Raw genomic sequence first — 24,009 nt, 5'->3', positions numbered from 1 at the left:
AATGCTGATCAATGTCAAACTTTCCCCCCAGTACAGAGATCTGGGCCTAAAACCATTGTTTTTTTGATCCCCAATCCATTCCAGCCATATGCGAATCAGTCTTGTCCCTGTTCCCCATGGAAACAGTCGAGCCCGAACTGAGAGGTCCTCTATGGACTGGAAACAAGCATGCTGGGACCGGTTTCGGGGCATCACCCCTCATCAGCCAGGCTAGCTTGACTCCAGTGGCATGGATTGCACGGGACCCACGTCTGGGCATACCCTTCCCACTCGGTGTGACAAATGCAAAAATTGCAATTGATGGACAGAATGCTGATCCATGTCAAACATTCACTCCAGTACAGAGATCTGGGCCTAAATCAATTGTTTTTTTGCTCCCCATGCCATTCTAGTTTAGGTTCAGTCATATGCAAATCAGTCTTGACCCTGTTTCCCCATGGGAACACTCCAGCCCGAACTGCAAGGCCAGGTCCTCCTTGGACCAGAAACAAGCATCCTGGGACCAGTTTCGGGGCTGACCGCACGCCAGAGTGGTGGTTATATTTACAGCACGATGGGCACGATGCCGACGACGTCGCGTGGAGTCGGCCGACGCCATCTACCGGCTCTAAGGGATACTGCCATCAAAAATCTTCCGAATCCAGCCTGACAGCTGGAATTTCAAAGGTAAGGAATCTGCGGTTAGATTATGTCTCTACCAGATAAGGCTTTACAGAAGGTAAGTAACTTGTCCTTTGTAACAGTTGTCAAGGTACTTACATTCTGGTCTTGGGATAAGATGTTTGTTGATTGTCATGTTGTCCTTACCTGGTTGGAATTTGCTTGTGATTTATTGATGGTGAGGTTTTGTACTAGAAAAGAGAAACACATCTGTATTTAAAGCTGTTCTGTGAAGTTTAAAAATAGAGTTATGGTTAAAGATGTATGACATATGATTATCAATATGCCAGATTTATTTTTGTTGTCCGATAAAAACAAGAAAATGCTTTGGCTGTTCTGAAAAGAAAGCTTTAAATGTGCATAACCATGTATTTACCTTAGTTAAAAGCCTAGCATAGGGTCTGTGTTACATTTGTACTATAGTGGCTTTAATTGGGACGTATTTACTTTACAAAAAAACAGAGAGCTAATGTGCATTTGATTTTCAAAGACATTCTACTGCTTCTAACAGTTTTTGTTATCCCTTTAGAGTCCATTATCTTTCCCAAGATGGTTCAAATTAAAGTGGGAGTACTGAATCTGACCCCTTTAATGTTCTACACCTTCCCCGAGTTGACTTAGTTTGGAGTGGGAATGTTAAAAATTGCCCAGGTTGGCTTTGTCTGAAATTGAAATACTAAATCTGACTCCTAAAATGACCTACAGTCGTCCTAAATGAGAAGGGCATACCCATATGTGGGCCATGTGCTTGCTGTGCCATTGAATTCAAGCTAGCGTGATACCTGAAACCGATCCCAGGATGCTTGTTTTCTGGTCCAGGGAGGACTTGGCCTGGCAGTTTGGGCTGGACTGTTTCTGGACACATATAGGGCAATGCCTCCCTCGTATTTGAATCTCTGAAGGACCTTCAGACCTATGCTGGATTATCCCCCGGCCCAAAGCAGTGTTCCCACATGTTTGTCTACCCTAGCGAACAAAGCATCCGGGGTCTTGTAGGGACTTTTCTGGAGGATATATAGCAGCCTGGGAAGAGCTACTATTGTCTTAAACATTGCTGTCTTTCCCAGCAGCAAGATAGTCAACGCCTGTCAGTGTTTCACATCCTGTTCCAATCTTTTTATCACGGGTCCTAGATTCACCTCATAATGCAAGTCAGGGTCCTTCGTGATCCAGATCCCAAGATATTTGAACCTCCTTGTCCCCACTCTAAGTGGCAAGGAGCACACCCCAGCCTGTTCCCAGTCCTCTATCAGGAATAATAGGGTTTTGTCCCAATGTATGGTTTTCCGAAGATGCCGAAGACATCTCGCAGTCTGGCCGTGTTCGTCAAGTACAGCAAAAAGTAATCAGCATATAGTGAAATACGCTCGGCCCAACCATTACTACTGGGCTACCCCCAGATTTGAGCAGCAATCCACACCCATTCCTCCAGTGTTTCTATTGTCAAAGCAAATAGCATGGTTTAAAGTGGAATCCCCTGCTTAGTACCCCCTTTCACCTGAAACTCCCGGGAGGTGTGACTGTTAATCTTCACTCTGCCTTTTGGTCTATCATAAAGCAGTTTTACCCATCTAAAATATTTTAGTCCAAAGCCCACCTTAGCCAGAACCCCAAATAGATATGGCCATTCCCCTGAGTCAAAGGCTTTATCCCTCAGACGAGGCCCCTGCCGCAGCCAGGTTATTATAGAGCTGCCTTAAGTTCAGTCTTGTTGAACAACCCGACATGAAGCTATTGTAGTCCGGGTTTACCAACTCCGTTACTACTGAGTAAAAGGTACTTTTGACTTGAATATAGCACGTTACAACGCATGCTTTTACTACGCAGTCGTTACAACAACCGCGTTGTTACAACGCGATGCCATTACTATGCAAGTCATTACATCGACCTGCAGTAGATGGCGCCGTTACATTAGGAATGTATAATTTATAGGTTTGGACCTACTGTAGTATAGTTGTCAGCCCTCTTGGTTGGGGACAGATTTTCATGTGTCATATATTCTTAATGTTTTACCTTACTATACATGCAATGCATTAAAGTTACCTGTAGATTTTTTTTCATTACTAAAAAACCCCACATTTTGTAATGTAGTTTTAAAAAAATTGTGGTAAAGGCGTGTATGATAAATATTTGTATGGTAAAGGTCTTGTAGAAAAGTGGTCTGGAACCTGCATTCCAGGCCTCAGTGCCAGTGCTCTCTTCCTAAAACTGATTTTTAAAATATGGCAGTTTACCCATGAGGAAATACTACCTGTGCCTAAGAGTCCATTATATTAAAGGCGTGGACATGTAATTGCAAACTTGTGTGTCCCTATAGTGGCTTTTACCATTAAAGGCTGCTCTAAGTGATAGGCGGTCCATAGGATAACATGGACTGGCACCCGGGCAACCTCAGTGTTACCAACTCCATTATGGTACTGCCGAAATGTGTCATGTTTAGTATCAAACAACGTACCTCCTCACCCCTGACGCGAATCTTGTGTCGAGGAGGATGTGGCATGCACCCAGGTGGCTACCTTTAGAGTTTGCCCACCGGTTTGCCCCTGCCTTTCCTATGCTCTGGCTGCCAGCCCACAGCTCCTGCTACCAAGAAAGGAATCTGACAACTGCCAGGAGATGCCAACTCTTCCAGAAGTCAGAAGCAATTGCCTAGACGGAAGGGAGTCACACCTACCTCCCTGACAGGATGGTTACTGAAGTGACACAACAAAGCGGTGAGCTTCAAAGCATTAACCGCCTGTGATATGCAACCAGGCTGCCTCCCAAAGGAGGAAACAGCCTTCCCCCCGGTCCCTTGGCACATTTGCATCTTGGAAGGCGGGACAATTAGGTATTCAGGAGGTGTGCACACCTAGAAGGATAGCCACACCTCTAGAGTGGGCTACCTTGTCTGCACAGCTGAGGAAGGCTTCTACCATCAGACACTTACACCCACACCCCTAGCATCCCTATCCCTAAACCTAGGCTCTAAGTACGAATGGCATGCATCCTAGATACCACTGCATCCCTGAGAGAAGAACGGTTTCATATTCCGGAGTGCACATCTTTCCCCATGTAGCACTTCCTCTGTAGGCAATGTTTGATTACTCGCCGGCTCTCGGAGTAGTGAATAGAGAGGGATGAGGGCGTGTGTAGGAAGTAGGGAATCAAGAGCTATGAACCATGAAAGAACCGTCCATCGTGCTCACCCTCATCGTAACCATTATCACGGCAATCTGCTGCATATGTTCCTGGGTCGTAGTGCATAGTTCACATAATATTTCCATAAATGTGTTAAACATCCATCGCGCCACAGTTAGTTCAGATGCTTGAGTGTGATATTCTATGTATGAAAGGAATGCTTCGTGGATACCACTGCGTCCCTGAGAGGCTGACTGTTCCTTTTTCTAGAGTGCACATCTTCCCCATGAAAAGAGGCACGGTGCAGGTCTGCAGTAAACCTGACTGCCTTTTATCATGCATAGCACATTGGAGTCAGTCTTTGTGTTTTAGGGTTAGAGGGTCTAAACCCCTAGACGTAGGGTATAGCCCTAAAATGGGTAACAACCTACTGTAAACTAAACCCAGGCAGGAATATGGGTTATTGACCTGTTATCAGTTTTTTTTGTATTGGCTAGAGTCACTAGACTGAAGTTCTGTGTATTACCTCTGCCCTTTGCCCTTGTGGTGGGACTTCTTGGAAACTGATTGAGAGGAGATGCACTTGCGAGGGACCTACAGTTGATGGAAGGGTGGTACTCTCGAGTCTAGCTCTATACAGGTGACACAATGCTTTCTCTGGTTAACCCAGTTGCCTCCATAAACATGTTCCTCAGAATGTTCAAGTTATATAGGGAGTGCTCCGGGTTCTGCATAAGCATGGGCACTAGCACCTTGGTTGACATGCCCTTTGAAAGTATCCCCATCGAGGTTCAAGTACTTGTCCATATTTATCACTTGGAACACCAATGAAAGAGATAAACTGTCCCTACTGGGAAGAGCTGCCCTCTTTAAAATGATATCCCTGTCAAGATTCAGATATGCTCTTCAAAACGGCCCTTTTCCAGATTTCAGCTTCTAACAAATAGATGAGCCAGTACTCCTATTTCTGTAGGACACAGTAACCGGAGGAAAATCTTTAAATAAGCTCCAAATAGAGCATAATACTCCAAGGATATTCTGCAATATTATTGGGCATCGCACTTTATGGTGCTGAAAGACTGTGCCTTTGCCCCGCAGAAAACCTGTAGAGCTTATTAATAGGCACATCATGGGAGACGGGAAACCCAGCGCTAAATTATGGCAAAAAAGGCCCCAAAGGAATGGCTGCAATCCATTTGCATGGTGGTCCAGGCTTTGAGGAATGCATTAGACTCGATAGGGTGGCAGGGTAGAATTACAGAAGAAAACCCTGCTCCAGGACAGCAGCCTCTTGAGACAGGTGGGGGCACTGTTGAGGTTCCAGTCATGGGACAGAATAGGAATATCAAAGATGGAGAACATATGGAAGGATTCCGAGATGAAGACAGATGAGGAATTGTTAATATCAGAATAGGTTTGAGGTGTAAAGAAGGCATTAAAAGATGAATTCTGATTAGCCAAGTCCCATGTGTTTAGATATCTACAGGAAAGACATGATATGTTTAATACAAGGAGAGATTGGTTGAGGTGCAGGGGTGTCCCCCCTGAACAGAATACTTACAAAAGCCTTCTGGCTTAAGTAGTATCACTTATGTACAGGACCATAAATAATAATACTTCTGATTGTATGGGTCGGTTAAGAGATACACGAGTGAGATCTGGGTAGCCTAGATTAACACAGAATCGGAGGAGGCAAAAGGGGGGCACCTAGAGCGACCACAATAAAGGCATGTTTGCACCTGATCTAGTTTAAACAGTTAGAGTGTACCACTCATAATGTCAATTAAATGCTTACTAGTGCAGTAGTTTGGACCAGTGTCTCTGAGGATGTGGTGCAAGAGGGTACTTCCTTCACACATAATGGAACTGCCCACTATTGGAGGATTATGGAGAAAAGTAATGCCTCGCTTGGAGAGGGTATTTAACATCAAGACCAGCATGGAAGGTAAGCTAATGCTTTTGGATGTATGGGATGAAATCACCATACCTGCATGCTGACGTGTACAACCACTAGCTGTTACGGACAGGTGCCACAGCATGTGCTGGTGCATGGCGTCCGCATAGACCACATATCAAAGTAGGGGATGCCCAAGGAAATGTAATAAAATGTGTTTCTAATAATATGAGCTCCATGGACAACTGCAATCCAGGGAGGCGGGGTATACACGACCAGAGGCTAGCATCTAATATGACACGATGATCTATCAATGCATTAATACCTGATGTTTGTAAACGAAATCAAAACATGTGTCAGATCTCTGTATTTCCAATTGTTGGTTCTTATTTGTTTTATTTACAATGAAAACTCAATAAAAAATCATGGTTTAAAGAAAGGATGTAATGAACTCAGAAATCTCCGCGAACAGTTATTCCTATACTGTTTGCTGGTTAAGCTTAAAAATAGGATTGGGCTCTGAGAATATATACAAATGCTAAAAGCAAATTGGAAGTGATAAAAAGACTGAGAAAAACAAGAATCTTGGTGTTGTACGTATTAATCTTACCTTAATCCGGACATGGTAATTTTATGTTGTCTGATGAGTTTATCAAGAGCACACCTTCGATGGGGGAGGGCGTGGCTCCTGATAAAACATGGCTGTCATGACTCCAAGATGTTTATCTATTCTGTCTGCAGTGTTGGATACCAATGACCGATTTCTTCGGAAAATTACCATAGGACAGGCCTCAACTGAGCGAGGTTTCACCAGAACGGTAAATATTCGACTTTTCCCCCTGTTAAAACTTGAATTCTAACGTTTTTTTTCCTTCCTAATTGCTTCGTATGGGGGGTGCTGTTCCTTGCACTTTCTGACTTTCGAAATCTATGTGTACAGTTGTGACGTGCAACGACTATAGAAATGTAGATGTGTACTCTCGCCTCCATTTTAGAAGATATTGAGCAGTGCACAAAGGTACCTCTGTCTTGAGGAAGACTACCGAGATATCTTCTCACCTCAAAATGGGATTGATTTTAAATTGTTATTTGCAGGGTGCAGTCCTTGAAAGCATTGTCCATGAAGTGTCTGGGAATAGTGGTGTAGTTAAGACGACGTTGTCGGCACTATGCTTTCATCAGCATAACATGATTGTTTTTAAGGGTTGAAGAACATAGGGAGCATTTTATAACTGGACTGCTTAGACATAACTATATATAGCTGGTCATTGTATATCATGACTTTATACGTTATTTTTTTCCGAATGGGCTGATGACTTGAACCATATTAACAGGGCCACTGGAATTGTGTGGTTTTGCGGTTCTTTAATTTTCCACATAATTTTGGATTTGCGCATATGCCACAAAATCCGTCATCTAATGCATAATCTGGAGATGTTACGTTTTTTATACTTTATTAATGTTTAGGCACCGTCTTTAAAACATACAGTCTTTAAAAACAATAACATATGTTGTATATTTATACCATATAAATACCAATTCATCATAATACACTAAAAGCTCCAAACCCCCACCTATTTACACTAGAAGACACTAATCCAAGCAAAATTTAAGGAATTTAGCCAGTGCACAAAATTCCATCCTTAAGAGAAGGTCTAGTGCATCATTCGACAATTGATATTATATTTTTGTAAAAAAGGTTTTAAAATCAAGCAGCATGGCCTATAAAAATGACAACAATCAATTAAAACATAAACATTAACATTATGAAATGGCAGTCCACATGTGGAGTTATTCTCTTGATCTTAAATGGGCTTCAAATTTCTCAGCTCTTACATAACGTCCATTTAATCCTGCCCGGAACTTTAATAGTAATGAACGTAGCCGAGCATTTGGTAATGCCGACAAATACGGGAATACATTCATATTTTCCCATGAAACTAACATGTACTCTCCTGAGGGTTTGTTCCACACATATTCCAAGTCCGCCAGTCTAGATTCTCTTTTATATGCTTATTTTAAATCTGCTTTAGTGACCGGGCTGCAGCTATTTTTATTTCTAGTTTTAGGGTTCCTGCAATGTCTTGAAATCTTTTCTTTACCTCCTTGCCCACTGTAATTCACTTCTTTCTATTTCAGTGGCACAACAGGCTGATATCTTATGAGTATTTGGGGACAATAATTTATCCCAAAAGCGCAGAGTTGATTTATACACTAGGAAGGTCCAGGCGTGCAAATTAGCTTCTAATCTTATTGCCTGGGACACTGCACCTTTGGGGAGGGCCAACAATTTTTATAGACATTTGTTTTCGCACCTATCCCAACTTCTCTCCAAACTGATGGCTAACAGCTCGTCCCAATAGAGGCATTGCGTGGGGTCCATTGCGCTATAAACAGTTAAGAGGGGAGACCAGGAGGGGCCGCCATAAGTCTTTTTGAAGCAGACCAGTTCCCCTGTCGTAGCTAATGCCCTTGCCTCCAATAATTCTTTATTTAAGGTCCAAGTCAGCTGACTGGTAAATGTCATGCCCAGATACGTATAGGAGGACACAACCTCTATTCTACTATTGCCTAGATGCCATTTATACGGTTTACTTTTTTTCCCAAACGTAATTATCTTTGTGGAGATTTGGAGATCTGGAGATTTTAACAAAAACTGTTGTTTCTACCTCAAATGGATCAAAAGTTATTAAAAATGCTGCAATACATGTTGCTGAGCAGTGGAAAGCCTTCCATAAGTTTGACTGCTTATTGCTGTTTTTGAGTGTCAGGCTGGTATTAATGAAGTGAAACCTCTGCCCATATAGTGATACCATGTGTAAAAATGACAAAATAATGGGGTACTGCTATCACAAAACATGACAAATTAGGTTTCATAATTTGCCCTTTTTTGCTGCATAATTTAGTCAACCCTGCTGCATGATTTGGTCCTTCCTTGCACATAATTTCAGTGGCCCTCTATATAAGTTGTGATAAACTGAGTAAAATTTTAGCAATATCGAGTTTTAGCATTAGCGCTTGCACACTGTGCAGGCCCAAGTAGCAGCCTGTCTCCTGTCCCTTCCCTTAGAAAAGTGTGAGTAGTCCTATTCTGGTCCTCTGTCTGGGCCACCGAGTGCAGGGCTCTTAAGTGTCCAGAGCCTGAGGAGCAGTCATGGGCCATCAGTTATAGCATCATCTTCTGTTCTCACATTTTGTGGAAGCAGAGAGGAAGACTATATACTTGGGAAGGATGGAGGCTGTTAGGTTGGGAGAAGAGATAGTGGTTGCCAGGGCCGGACCGGCCGTAGCGGGCACTGGGCGTTTCCCTGGTGGGACGGACGGGTGAGGGCTGGTTTTAGACCGGTGAAAGCTGTTTTTGTTACTGGGGGCTGGTTGTACAGCACCAGGGCCAGTCCGATTTAATTGCCAGGGCTGGTATGCGTTCCCAGTCCTGCCCTGGTGGTTGTTGAAGCAGTGGGCCTATCATCTCCCCAACATTTGATGTCCATGGGCTACCCTAGGGGTGAGCATATTACTGTTAAATAATTTTCATTTGTTTCTCAGATATGTACTACACTTCAATTATGAGAACGTGTTGTGTACTCCGAGTGTGATATGTTAAATTTTTTCATGTTAAAAGGAAAGGACATCCACTGCTATGAAGGTGACGAAATGTTTCATTTTGTTCTCTTCAGGCTCAGTTTGACATCACTGTGGCTAGCGAAATCATGGCAGTCTTGGCACTCACGGACAGCCTTGAGGACATGCGGAGCCGCCTAGGGAAGATGGTGGTGGCGTCGAGCAAACAAGGGGAACCTGTTACTGCAGAAGATTTGGTACAGTAAAAAAGACTTCAATTTAATGCTTGACTACTTATCAAAAATGGCTGCTCCCAAAAATGAGTTTATTACAATCTTGCGCTGCTTTCATATTTCACAAAAGATCCCCCAATTTTCACCCTATGGTCGGGTACATCCACCATCTTGAAACTGTTTGTCATTAATGCAGATCACAAGGAGCTGTGGCTAATGGCCTTGTACGTCCTTCATTACAGCATTTCTCATATGTGAGGTCGCATTTTACTCCATAGCTTGGTATAATTGAATGTAGTGCCGGGTATGCCAGGGTTTCACCAGATCAAGACTTGAGCAGACCAGTACAACCTTCATCGAGCATAGTCATTTCAGGTTGCATCTAGGGTGTTCTGTGTACCTCTTTGGTAGTCTTTTCAATTGACTATGGTAGATTAACTCAGAAGAACTGTGGGAACTAAGAGCAGTTCTGTTAAAAAGTTGGGTTGCAGTCTGCAGTATAACTGACTGCATTTTGATGGCATTTCCAGTCACTCCTGCAGTTGATAACCTTGAATGTCTATGGTTTCCCATGATGTACTTGAATGTGGAATCATTTTGCGCTGGGCTGTCAATTTCCTCATAGAGAAGACAGTATAGGAGTAATGAAGAATTCCTTCTTTTTCACAATGTTTATATAATGTACTAATGCTTTACAAGACAATCAGAATCCGGCTCCTACCTGTTTCCTTTCTGCTGCTTCGCCAGTCTGCCATTTCTCATTATGACTGCACAATCAATGTGTATTGCCTTAAATTGCATAACAAATAAATTCGGTAAAAAGCACACAGTAGCGGCTGGCATGGACCGCAGGTGGCGGGGTGGAGGTGCTTTGGGTTCGCTCAGTGGGGTGAATATAAATGTTTTTTACAATTAAACTCACCTTGCCACCTGGTCCCTCGTCTCTGCTCCTGCTCTCCTCGTGGAACTTGAGGAACAGGACGCACAGCAGGCCCCACTGACAAATCACAAAGCTGTAATGCAGCATTGTGGTTGGTCTGAGTGTCCTGGTTCGACGCTCAACCAGGGATTAGGGGCCTGGGCATGTTCTCCACGCAGGCCGTAATGCAGTCTGCATGGAGAAGGGGGAAAGTGCGCATTGCTCTTTTGGGCGGCCCAAGAGGGCAGACCAAACAGTCATTACGCACTTGGAGTGCGCAAACCACTCCTCCCCTGCCCTGCTCCGAGAGCAGAGCAGACCGGCCCATCTGCCCGCAAAGCAGCACGAAACATAAAATGATAATAACGCAAAGTTATTATCATTTTATGTTTCTACTATGCACTGCTTAAAAGCAGTGGGGGCGATGCTCCTCCACCATACTGGAGGAGCCGCCACTGAAAGCACATGGATCATGAGAGCTTTCTAGTAAAGAAAACCTTGGCTGCTCCCAGCAAAGTTTACCATGGTGCCTTCCAGTGGTTTTAAAGAATGTCCTAAAGGGATTATACATGAAATAATCACTCTCCAACCTCATTCTGTGTCATGACATTCTACTAAGGATGCTTAACTTTAGTGCCATGTAGGTATCTTATGATAATGCCCATTAGAGGCCAGATGTACAACCATCCACAATTTACGACTTGTAAAACGAAATGTACTAATGTGTCTCAGACACATTTAGTGATTCCCAAAGGGGTCGCAAATGACCTGCTTCTTTAATATTCATGAGGCATGTTTCAATTTGCGACCCATTGGGAATGGGCTACAATCACAGGGATTGGGTCCTATTGGGTACAGCAGACCACCATGTCTGTGTTTGCTTTTTAAATAAAGCAACTTTTTTCTTTTCAAATGCAGCCCATTTTCCGTAAAGGAAAATGTGGTGCATTGAAAAGAAAAAAATTAAAAGTTTTCCTTTCATTTTTTGAGTGCAGGCAGTGGTCCCTGTGACCACTGCCTGCTCTTAGAAAATATATTCACATACATTCAATAAGGGCAAGGGTTCCTCTGGGGACCCCTTCCCGATTGCGACTGGCTTACCACCTACTTGAAGTAGGTGGTAAACTGCGATTGTTTTGCGACCACATTTGCCATCGCAAAACAATTGTACATCCCCCTGTGACTCGCTATTAGGAAGGGATGCTCTTGGCACGCCCCTTCGTAATAGGTTACCGACTCGCAAAATAGGGATTGTGCATACTATAACCCTTTTTAGCAGTCAGAAACTGCCCGATATTTTGCTTGCGACCATTACAAACGTCGTACATGTGGCCCTAGATGCTTTGTTAATACTATAATGGAACATCTGAATCCGGAGGATCCAATGAAGACCTGAGTAGAACAGATCTTTTAATGTTTGGGCCCTCCCAATGAATATCCTTGTTTTCATCGCGTGGAATGCTCTAAAAGCATTATATTCTTTTGCAATCAACAATATGTCTCAATCTAGGTGATCCCCTAGTTACAGGTTCTCACCTGTGTCCTTTGCATGACATGGTCAGTGTGGCCCTTGGTAACTGGAAGTAATGCTATTACAGAGCAACGACAGAAGCAGTAAAACCTGACTCAACACATTGAACATTATTTTTTAACAACAGTTAAATACTTTTTCTAGGGGATGATTTAACCAGAATTTGTCCATTCGAACGGTGTCTAGTCTTGGAAACGCCATGTAAAATTACTAATAAACAGGTTATCCGGTTTATATTGACACTGAGCATTTATTGTTTCTCACATGTGTAATAATTAAGCATTATTGCCTGTACCTCTGGGCAGTAACGGCTGGCAATCAACCACTCCGCAATAATGGGCGCAAGCTGCAGGCTAGGGGCTATGATGAGGGTGAGTAATTAGAAACTTTTATTTTCCATAATTCACAAGTAATTAAGTGTTCGCCATCAGTGGGAACAGCTAGTACTGGTATTCAAGTGCATTTCTGGACAGGAACATATGTTTCCGGGTGATTGCCCATCTTTGACAGAAAGTAGCTCTTCAGATTTGGGATGCTTGAAATGCTGCTTGCATTTTATCAGATCAAGTGCCACTCCAAAGCGCACAGGTACGTCCCAATCCTCGTCCGCCTGATCGCTCCGGAAGAAGCACGCTGCTGACATCCAGCTATTTCTGATTGAGTGGATCACGGTTGGTTACACGCAGTTGACTTCCCCCCAGACCCAATCAACCCTTTCTGCTCCATTAAAAATGTGTAAATTGTTTTGGGTCCTTTTTTAGGTCTCGCCTGTCGATGCGCATGCGCATCGAGCAAGGCGAGAGTATTGGCACTTATCCGCTCTTTATCCACACTGCAAGGAATCGTGGCGATTCCTTGCAGTGCACGATAAATTTAAGCTCAATGCGCATGCGCATTGAGCTTAAATGCGCGTGCACATGCCCCCAGCCGCCTACTCTCTCTCTCAGCCTTCCCACAACTCCGCCCCCTCACTACTTGATTGCACGGCCGCTAGGCCGTGCCTCCCCTACTCTCCTCCCCCCTCCTCCTCTCCTCCCATGCCTGCCTGCCTGCCTCAACTCTCCGCCTCCTCGATCTTCTGTAAGATCCACCACGTGTTTGGGTCAGAGCTACGATTTTAGCAACTTTCACAATACTCCGCCCTCTTATTGTTCTAGGTGATGAGAAACACAGGAGATTCCCAGAATCGCCGCTGGTGCTTACTTCCGGCCCCTCTGATTGACACTCTTGGAACAATTGATCAGTGAGGCTCGGGATTTTCCATTGGAGACACTCAACAGCAGCCTGCCCAGTGACGTCACATCCCGGAACGTTCAACAGTTCACTTGCGGGAATCGAAGCTCGCCGGGACGCATGCGCAGTTGTATGTTAACAAGCACGTACTAAGCGAAGTGCTGCGAGTATGGAACTCCTGCCCTCTCCCGTCCCGTGAAATCTCAGACCGGGCATTGGTGCCACCTTTCACGAAGAGGTTCGCAGCGGGCAGTTGGTCGTATCCAGGGTCGCTTTCTCATCGTCTGCGCGATTGTGTGAATTGACAAACACTTCATCTGCGACCAGGTGAGTGTTTGTCTTTTTGGAGTGTCCGAAAACCCTGGTATGGTCGCTCACTACCTGCGTCGGACAGTTAGGATTCCTTGGTTCTGTTAAAGTCGTTTGCAGCGCACACTGAAATATATGTGAATAACCTGCCTCTATTTGTTTGTTCCTGCCCCAAGAAGATAAACGGTCTTTTTAGAGCCTGGCTGGCCGTGAGCCTGATCTAGTACTGTTACTGGCACAGGGTCTTACGTTGCTGAGGGCGATAGGGTTTGTTTCGCCATTGCCTTTACGCAACTAGGACTGAACGACACTACTGTCCAGTCCCATAGCAAGCAAGATGTGTTGGTGGCACGAGCAGCTGCCCATCTGACCTGGAAGCATCGGCATGACGAACTGCAGCGATTGGTCACTAACAAAGTGTAGCCAAAGACTTGGGGCTTATTTACAAGCCCCTTGCGTCATTTTTAACATGGGGAAAAGTGGCGCAAGGGGCTTGTAAATCTGCCCCTTGGTCCCTGAGCATTGTTAGGGCGAGAGAGCACCATCATGAGTAAACGTTCATTATTTGCGGCAAAGGCCCACAGGTCTTATTGATGGGTGACTGGTGATTGCATTAATATTAAACTTTGCGTTTGTCTCTCGCGCCATATCAGGGCTTAGAAATAGAGGGCGGACCAACTAGACTTAAACCGGGGCACACAATCCCAACTTTAGAGCGGAAACTAAAAAAGGACTAGCGCCGCGAATACCTCTAAACTCACTCATCATGGCAGTGCTCTAAGTAAAGTAATATATCCAAGTTTATAACACGCAAATACTCGAATATGCCTCGAGTTTACCCAGAATGAATTTAAAAAATCTGAATTATACCAAATATAAACACATAAAAATAAAATGTTTGTCCTAGTATCTTATTTATATACTTTCAACACAGCGAAGTGTAAATAATAGTCACCCCTTATAACCCAGTGTGTTGCCTCAACCCCTTACATTCTGCAGATTTTGTAATACATTTGTCAATTGATCAATACATAAAACGATTCATTTCAAGTACAGCAGTAGTGCAAAATATACACACAAACAGGTATATCTATATTAATATTCAAGACCCTCAACCCCTCACCCTCACCCACCTTCACTCACCCTCACTCACCCTCACTCACCCTCACTCACCCTCACTCACCCTCACTCACACTCACCCTCACCCACCCTCAACCCCTCATCCTCACTCACCCTCAACCCCTCACCCTCACTCACCCTCAACCCCTCACCCTCACTCACCCCCACTCACCCTCAACCCCTCACCCTCAACCCCTCACTCACCCTCACTCACCCTCAACCCCTCACCCACCCTCAACCCCTCACCCTCAACCCCTCACCCTCAATCCCTCACCCACACTCACCCACACTCACCTTCACCCTCACTCACCCTCAACCCCTCACCCTCACTCACCCTCAACCCCTCACCCTCACTCACCCTCAACCCCTCACCCTCAACCCCTCACCCTCACTCACCCTCACCCTCACTCACCCTCAACCCCTCACCCACCCTCAACCCCTCACCCTCAACCCCTCACCCTCAATCCCTCACCCACACTCACCCACACTCACCCACACTCACCCACACTCACCCTCACTCACCTTCACCCTCACTCACCTTCAACCCCTCACCCTCACTCACCCCCACTCACCCTCAACCCCTCACCCTCCCTCACCCTCATTCACCCTCAACCCCTCACCCTCACTCACCCTCAACCCCTCACCCTCACTCACCCTCAACCCCTCACCCTCAATCCCTCACCCTCACCCACACTCACCCACACTCACCCCCACTCACACTCACCCCCACTCACCCACACTCACACTCACTCACCCTCACCCTCACTCACCCTCACCCTCATGCTAAACCCATTAACAATTCTAAAAGCACTAACTCTAATGCTGCGAGACCTATTGCATTTCTAATGCTTGTCTTAAACTCCATTGATGTCTTAAAAATAACTCCATCACCACACAGCTGAAAGAAGCCATACTATCAGAGAAGGGGACCAAACTGGGGTGACATGGTGTGCAAAATAACGATGGACTTGGATGCACCCAGAGTAATTACCAGTGGCTGAGATTAATTCAAGCATTCCATACATCACCTTTTTGTATACTTTAGAGAACGCGGATGCAAGTGGGTTGGAGCAGTCATTCTACTTAGTGAACATTGGGGACAAGCCTTCAGCTTGTACTCAGTAAGAGGGTACTGCTGGACCCTAGTGCCCACTAATGTCCCTCCTCCCTACAAATCTCTCTAAATCAGTGGTCTCCAACCTGTTCTGTACTGAGAGCTAGTTATGTTCAATGAAACGCATTGAGAGCTACTAATAATATTAGTGTAGTATAATCTCAATTTTTTATATGTATATTAGTTCAACCAAGCAGAAGCTTTCTAATTTAATAAGCTGGGCTGCACAAAAGTGAGCTACTCAGAGGTAGCTGGAGAGCTGCATTAGCTCACAAGCTAATGGATGGAACCCCCTGCTCTAAATTGATGACTTTCAGTAGAATACAGACTGTTTTGAAGAAGATTTGTTGCTTAAAGAATCATCTGAGGTTTATTGCATTGGTCTGGAACTTGGATGCTCTTAGTGATCTGTTGGCATTGCTTAATTTTGCAGGGGGTGGGCACGGAGGCTTATTGTTCATCGTCAGACATTCACCTTGAGAAAGAGAGAGAAAGGAAGAAAAAAGGAAAACAGTGAGAAAGGGATGAAAAAATCTGAGAGTGTGAGATAAAGAGACAGGAAGTGTAGGGTGGTAGAAGGTGGAGGCATAAGGTGGAACCAGGACTAGACAACATTGGTAGTCCACAGTCCTGGCATTTGGCTGCACCAATAGCAGCCTCTTGGGGAAAAGCTTGGGCCCCTGCACTTATTTTGTATTTATTTGTTTACTGCAGTTGAGCGCTGGGCGTTGAAACCCGTTGCCATCTAGTTAGGCAATGTTAACCTCCTCAGAAAAACACAACAAAGTTCTGAGCATAATGATAACACTTGTTAGCTATATTTCCCTTAATTGTCTGTGATGCTTTTTCATGTCCTCGTTGGAAGATGAGGGTGAGCAGGGCAGCTAAAAGTTTGTGGGGTTGTTAACCATACAAGTTTGAGTAATGCTTTCTGCTCCAGAAGATCGAAATAGGAGAAAATTGAGAAACCATGAAGCTCAGTCAGTGAGGTTGGGTTGCAGGAGTGGAGTAATGGGACCAAGAGCAGACCATGAGATAAGTCTGAAGCGCTGTGATCGGTTGATTATGAAAGTGCACCACAGGCTGGGGAATGTTGTAGAAAGTCTGTGACTTTATATATGTAGGCCTGAAGCAAGTGGTATTAACCAGAAGAGTAGATGACACTTTTGTGGTGGGGAAGGAGATACTTTTGTTATAATTTGTAATTTTATTTTTACAGGGTGTAAGTGGAGCACTGTGTGTTCTCATGAAAGATGCAGTGAAACCAAACCTTATGCAGACACTGGAGGTGAGCATTGTTTGGCCGCTTCTGTAACAATTCCGTTTGACATTGTTGTGTATTAACCTGAGACCTACAGATGTAAATGTCTGGAAACTTGTTTGAAAAAATTTAGATAATTTTTCATAAATCTGTTTCATGACACATTGTGAAAAATGCACAGGCTCCTGCCTGTACCCTATTGGATAGAACATCTGTTCTGTATATCTTCTTTTTAAAGCACAATATGGTGTGCACTGAGAACAAACTCCAAAAGAAAAGTGAAGGATATGCGGTCCGCCTCATTACACCCGCATTTTATTCTATGGCACTTGTAATGGCTCGTAAGAAATGCCCGTCATGTCTGTGACAGAGAATCCCATCCGCCAAACTCTAAATCAGACCCGTAATCTCAATGCCCTATAGCTTCCTTATTTATTACTGAAGAATTTAAATCTTGATTTTACAGTTTCTTTTCTATCCAACTCACTTATTCATTCATCTGTTTTCTCCTCAGGGAAGCATGCACATCCACATTCCCCTCTTTTATAAATGCACATTTGTATGTCTCTCTGCTAGGCCTTCACATCAGTATATCTGCCTGGCAAGCAAATGGATCTGTATTCACCTCTTTCAAACTTGTATATCCATATCCTGCCAAGCTTGCAGATGAGTCTCTTCCTTGCAAGCACCCACATCAGTACCACCCATCTGTCAAGCTTGCACATTAATCGCTCCCTCTGGCAAGTGACTGCATCAGTTTACCAGTTGTATGTGTCCTTGCATGCCCGATTCACACCCTTGGGAAGGTTAGTCCGGCTATGTCTTGCGCACACTTGTCAGTCTCCTCCTTTAGTAGTAGCATATGTAATTTTACAGACTGCCATGCACTCATGCATCGTTCGAAAGACTTATCTATTCATGCATCAAGTCCAATTCTCTTGCCTTGCTCGCATTAGTCATTTCAACCTCTTGAAATGTGCATCATTGTACCTTACCAGTTTTGAAACCTATCACTACCACCATTCTAAGTTAAGCATGTTAGCCCACTAGTCACATGCAGACATATTTTAAATCTCTAAAACCCATAAGTTCATCTCCTCTCTTTCTGCAAATTAATTTTATCCAGCAACAAATGCTTGTTTACCAAATGTTTTCCCCTTTTTCACATCTCCTCAGAATGCATTTTTCCATATTCCCGAACACGCCTCTTTACCACCTTCACAAGGCACATCTGCGTGCTTATGCATGCACATTTTCGGCCTCCACCCAAAGAAGACGCATCCTTTTTTGCAGTCACCACTGCCATATTGAGTGCCTGGATCTCACTAAACACAACTCCTGATGGTATCCCTCAGAAATGAAGTATAGTGGACCCAGCCACTAAAAAAAATCACCATCATCATTTTGGACAGTTGCATATTGTTTCTGGGCTGTCTCACCTCAGTGATCCTGGTATTGACCATGGCAAATAAACTACTCTATCCTGTCCTAAAATGTTATCCACATCAGTGGGTTAATTAATTCATGTTCGCATATCAGTGCAGCAGAGCGTGTTGCCCTACCTCTACGCTCTCTGATGAGTTACACTTTGAGTTTTCTTATATGTGCATTAGATCCAACGGTTTCTATTATATTTTTTTTATCAGAGATGTGTACTCGCCATAACCGCTAGTATAAAAACTGATGACATATTTTTGGTTTTATAAAAAGCCTGTTGAATCTAAAATGTTGTTTCTACAGGGAAATCCAGTGTTTGTTCACGCTGGGCCATTTGCTAACATTGCACACGGCAACTCCTCCATCATAGCAGACAAAATTGCATTGAAGCTTGTTGGACCCGATGGGTTTGTTGGTAAGTTCTTCGCGAGACCTCAGCTGGACATGCATGTTTGGGTCAGTCACCCCTACTGACGTGCAAATCTTTTACCAACAGTCACTGAAGCGGGGTTTGGGGCAGATATTGGAATGGAGAAGTTTTTCAACATCAAGTGTCGGTATTCGGGTCTACGTCCTCATGTGGTGGTGCTGGTTGCCACTGTGAGAGCTCTCAAGATGCATGGCGGAGGCCCTACGGTGAGTTCACACGAGCAGTGGTACAGTAGTTTAAAAAAAAAAATCAGTGTGCCAAAGTGGGCACACTGTACAGAAAAGTAATGTGTTGTACAGTACTTTGATGAGCTGTTTGACAAGTTTCTTCTAATGCTGGCATGTTTGCTGAGTGAGTTAAGTGCTTTTCAAGTTTATTTATTTATGCTCAGCTAATAAAACCCATTACAAATTGATTGAAACATACAAAAGCAAAAAAAGCGTTCAGTTCAGTGATAAAGTGCTAGTTGCAAATAGATATCACATATGAAATTTCATGATAGCAATAAAAACACTGTCGGCCACTGCCATAGCTCCAGTTGTAAAAACCTTAAAATCAGTTCATCTTTATTAAAAGAAGTTCATTCAGGCAGTGGCGGCCAGCATGGCTCGCGGGGGGGGGGAGGGGGGGGAGTGCCAGGGGGGGGGGGCACGCAAGGATGTGCAAAATATATTTTTTTTAAATTAACTTCCCCTCCCGCCGGGTCCCACGTCTCTGCTCTCCTCAAGAAACAGGAAGCACAGCCAAGCCCCACTGACCAATCACAACGCTGCAATGCAGCGTTGTTGATAGGCACCCAGGCTCCCCTGACCAATCACAACACTGCAATGCAGTGTTGTGATTGGTTTTGAGCGTCCTAGTTTGATGCTCAACCAGTGAATGGGGGCCTGGTCATGTTCTCCACGCAGCCTGCATGGAGAACGGGGTAAGTGTGCATGACTGGTTTGGGGGGCCCCAGAGGGCTGACCAAACAGTCCTTGCACACTTAGGAATGGTAAAACCACTCCTCTCCTGCCCTGCTCTGAGAGCAGAGCAGCCCACCCACCTGTCTGCAAAGCAGCGCAAACATAAAATGCTAATAACTGAAAGTTAATATAATTTTATGTTTTCTCTTCTCGCACTGCTTGAAAGCAGTAGGGCGACGCTCTTCCGCCATGGCTTAGTAGCCGCCACTGCAATCAGGGTGCCAGTCATTTTTTTTTTTGGTTTGTTAAACTGGTAACTGATTTCAAACATTTTAATCTAAAATTCTGAGTGATATAAGTGCATGTTTAAAAATCTCAGTCTGCTGTTGCTCCAGTTTTGGTGTAACTTAAAGTGCCGGTGCAAAAATACATAAGCGCATTGTTTACTGACTCGATTGTGCCCAGGTCTTTCTGGCTAGTTTCGTCCCTTTAGATGATGGTGTGCGCCTTTTCTGTGGTACGGTGCCCATTTTGTGAGTTAATTATTGCTTATGACGTTATAGTGATACACCCCTTTCTCACCAATACTACCTTTAGCGCTTGATTAATCGAAGTGCGAGTGACATCATTGGCAAAAACAATTCTGCAGAAAGGGGGACTGAAATCAACAGCAATTATAATTCAGTTTTGTTCTTGTTAGAAGGAAGGCATTGATAAATATGGTTAATGATTTCGACTTAATGCTTATTCGTGGGAGGGAGGCAGACTTTTACTCTCCCCTGGAAAACAGTTCGCAGTGACCAGTCTGCCGAGGCCTTTTACCGTATTCTGAAATGGGAGAGAGAGACACACTTGCATTACAGAGTCTTTTCTGGGTGCTCACAGGTAACAGGTGCCCGGCTAAACTGCATATTTCGTCTACAAACATGTCACGTCTCTCAGGCCTGAGATGTTAATCTATTTTCATATTTGAAGCTCTTAAGTTCTGTTGAAATCTATAGGTGGCTGTCATTTTTATTTATTTGCCCTGTGACATTCTGATTCGGTCAGGGTGTTTTTTCAGGAAAACATTAGGTAGGTGTTTTCTGTCCTTTATTCAGTTTCTGCTGTTTTTATTGTGATTTATTCGCCTCAAATATTTTATTTTAAACTGCTTCTGTTTATTTTTATCCACGTTTTTGTTTTACAGGTATGTATTGAAAACTATATTTTATGTTTCTTGCTTCTTCCAGTTGGTTTTTCTCCCGTACAATCTGTCTAAAGCAAATATAAGTTGTGTGTCTCCTTCGATTTCTACTTACAAGAAAGGTCTAGTTGTATTGTCAAGTTCAGCGCTCGCTCCTGATATCTGTGAACTGCACTGCACGGGCATTGTAAAGAGCTGGGTCAACTCCGCTCTTCATCCTTTCAAGTTTAACCCTTTCTGTGCTGGTGACGGAACCACTCTGTCACCAGCCACGGATGCGCTGTGCTGGTGACGGAGTAGTTCCGTCACGGCGCGGCCACCCCGCCTACGCGGCGTCAATTCCGCGCCTGCACAGCCGTTTAATGAGCGGGCGGAGCCGTGACGGAACCACTCCGTCACATACACAGCGCGCCCGTGGCTCGTGACGGAGTGGTTCCGTCACGAGCATGGCGGAACCGCGCGGCCCCCCTCCCCAACAGCACCGCTGCGGAATTACCGCCGCGGCCAAGGGGTTAATGGCAGAACTTGTCATGTACAACTTATCAAACATTGCAGCCCGTTGTGGCAAGCTCTATCAAAATAACGTAACTATTATTAGTAGTAAAAGAAAAAAAAGTACTATAGAGTAAATGACTGTTATGTTACTGTCACTTGTATAGCGCCTACCCTAGACAGTTTCTTGGCGCTGAGGTAACCCAACCCAATTTGCAATCATTGCGTTAATTATAAGCTTGTTTAAAGAGCCATCACCTTAGGAGCTCTCTAAATTCCCGTAGGTGGGAGCTATCCTAATTTCCATGGGTAAGGCATTCCAAAGGAGGTGGGCAATAACTGATCATCTAAGCCCACCTGTCCTTTTCTTTTTGAAGTGAGGGATTGATCAGTATTGCAGGTGGGTAAATCTTAAATTTCTGTTATGGATGGACTTTTGGATATGGGAATTTATGAACACTGGTCCTTTCATCTGGAGGGATTTGAATATGATTCAACAGGCTTTGAAGGTAGATCTCTGAGCAACTGGGAGCCAGCAGCGATGGTTATTGAACTGATTGGGGGTGTCCAGCTCATCAAGTATGCAGGGTATTGGCCTTTTTACTCTAAACAGGCAAAAACTCAACAGAAACCATTTTGAATAGCCAGAGGTCGAAGTGGGTGGAATCTCAGGGGCATCACATGCCCATACTTTTTAATTTGACAAAATCACTTCCCCTACTTTATGTGAACATTAAACCGTCCCAGCACAGTTAAATCCAACATTTGAGATGCCTCAGCTGAAGTGGAAGGGGAGCGGGTGTCCTGTGTTGTGAAGCCGAGGAAGGGACAGACAGCTGAACAACAAACAGGCCTTTTGTCCAGGGTGTCTGCTACCTGAAAGACATGTAAATGATGTCATTTGTTTAATATACAAATGTGAAGGCTGTTTGGAAGCTGGAATTGGCTTTAATTGATGGTGTCACTTGAAGAGTATTCTTTTTGAGACGGTATTGTAAGGTGACCTGATGAGCTGTGGAGTGTGTGCTTTTAATGGACAGTTATATAACATGTTTGCACTAGGTACAGTCTATATATTACTCAAATCTATATTTTTGGGGCACTTTTTTATGTTAAACCTAAATCTTTTTGTGCAGTCTATCTTATAGTGTATGTTCATTTTACATATTCACAGTGCTTTCTGTCCCAGGATGGGACTTCGTAACACTAGTAACACACAGCCACTATTCTCCACTGCCACCACAATTAAATTATGTGGCTCTCTGGTTACACATACAGATATCTGCAGTGTGTGCATTAACCAATAGAGGCTTCATAACATAAAAAAGTGCATATTTCACTTATTAGTTTAACTTTCATTTATTTTTCATTTAAGGTGTGTTATTTAATATACAGTTATTTGAAGGTGAAATACCAACAAAATCGTAACACAATATTTTGGTCTTTTTAACCACGCCTTTGATCTTGCCCTCCCTGCTCAGTGACTGTGCCCCCATTGGAATCAGGATCACAGTTTCCATACTTTTTTTATGCACTTCAACCGTTGTTAGTAACAGATGCACAGAAGTCTACCGAAGTTCCACCCAGATTGCCAAAAAGTATGTATGGATCAGTGATCAAGAGGGCTCTCTACGTATGCTTGAGCTGAAGTGGGGTTTTAAGTTGAAAAATAATTTTTCATGTACCCGAATTTCGACTTGCAAACCAAGCAAAAGATTAACTAAAATTTAAAAATAGATTTTTAATTATTTACCGGATTAAAAATATTCTTCCTCCCTAACCCTTCCCACAGAATGACATATGTTTAACCCTCCAGTCAATTATTCTCCTCTAAGTTCCCAAATAAGAGAGTTAAATATTCCAGTTATGAAATGTTTTCTTCTGTCCAGAGAAGGAAAGAAAACAGGGAACCACTGTGTTAGAGCTGCCCAAAGTGCTGGCACTATAATTGGTTAGGTAGAGAGGAACTAGGATCCCAGTAATTCAGCAGCTCAAAACTGCTCCCCAAAAATTATTTAGCCATGGTAGGAATGAGTAAAACGGCGTAAAAAGGGTTCTGCAGCACTGAAACTGATTTAAATCATAGGAATCAAATACCCCTGCCTTGAATACAAGTGTCCCAGATTGGGTGAGGTATTTACTGCCCCAGTCGATAGCCTTGGAAGTGTGGTATTTACTGGATGTGGTAAAATAATTATATTCCAAGTATTCCCAAAGAGAATGGAAAAAAATACAGGCAGAATGTTGGGTCTTCCACATAAAATTTTGCGTGTCTGTGTTTACTGATCATTGTTTCCTGGGAAATTTTGGCAAATTTTCCTGAGGAAAATTACCGGGTGCAGCGATTACCGCATATTAATTTCTGATCCCTGCACTCACCGGCAAGTATTTCACCTAACTTACCAGCTCTAACCCTCAGCCGCAAGCCTCATTCTTCACCTGATGCCTTATCATCTTTTGATGCTTTAGATTTCCTAAAGTTTGTTATAAGTGAATTTCGACGGAATGCATATTCTGTTCTTGAAGGTAGGTGCCTTGAGAGATGCCATAGGACTCATTTTGCTAATGTTTGCCTTTCTCCTGTTGGGAGGGGGGGCTATGAAAT

General features: G+C 43.8%; 1 protein-coding gene across 1 annotated transcript in view; it reads left to right on the top strand.

Annotated features, from left to right (window-relative positions):
• MTHFD1 (methylenetetrahydrofolate dehydrogenase, cyclohydrolase and formyltetrahydrofolate synthetase 1) overlaps window positions 1-24,009 on the top strand; it is a 349,963-nt gene that overhangs the window by 265,171 nt on the left and 60,783 nt on the right. Inside the window, exons 17-21 of the mRNA XM_078660313.1 lie at window positions 6,416-6,492; window positions 9,352-9,492; window positions 16,913-16,981; window positions 18,695-18,806; window positions 18,888-19,027. Coding sequence (XP_078516439.1) covers window positions 6,416-6,492; window positions 9,352-9,492; window positions 16,913-16,981; window positions 18,695-18,806; window positions 18,888-19,027 — 539 coding nt within the window. The remainder of the gene's footprint in view (window positions 1-6,415; window positions 6,493-9,351; window positions 9,493-16,912; window positions 16,982-18,694; window positions 18,807-18,887; window positions 19,028-24,009) is intronic.

Source organism: Lissotriton helveticus, chromosome 9, assembly GCF_964261635.1.
Source record: "Lissotriton helveticus chromosome 9, aLisHel1.1, whole genome shotgun sequence".
In the NCBI taxonomy this organism is placed as follows: domain Eukaryota; kingdom Metazoa; phylum Chordata; class Amphibia; order Caudata; family Salamandridae; genus Lissotriton; species Lissotriton helveticus.
The sequence above is the reverse complement of the archived record's forward strand: the minus strand, read 5'-3'. Positions and strand labels throughout refer to the sequence as shown.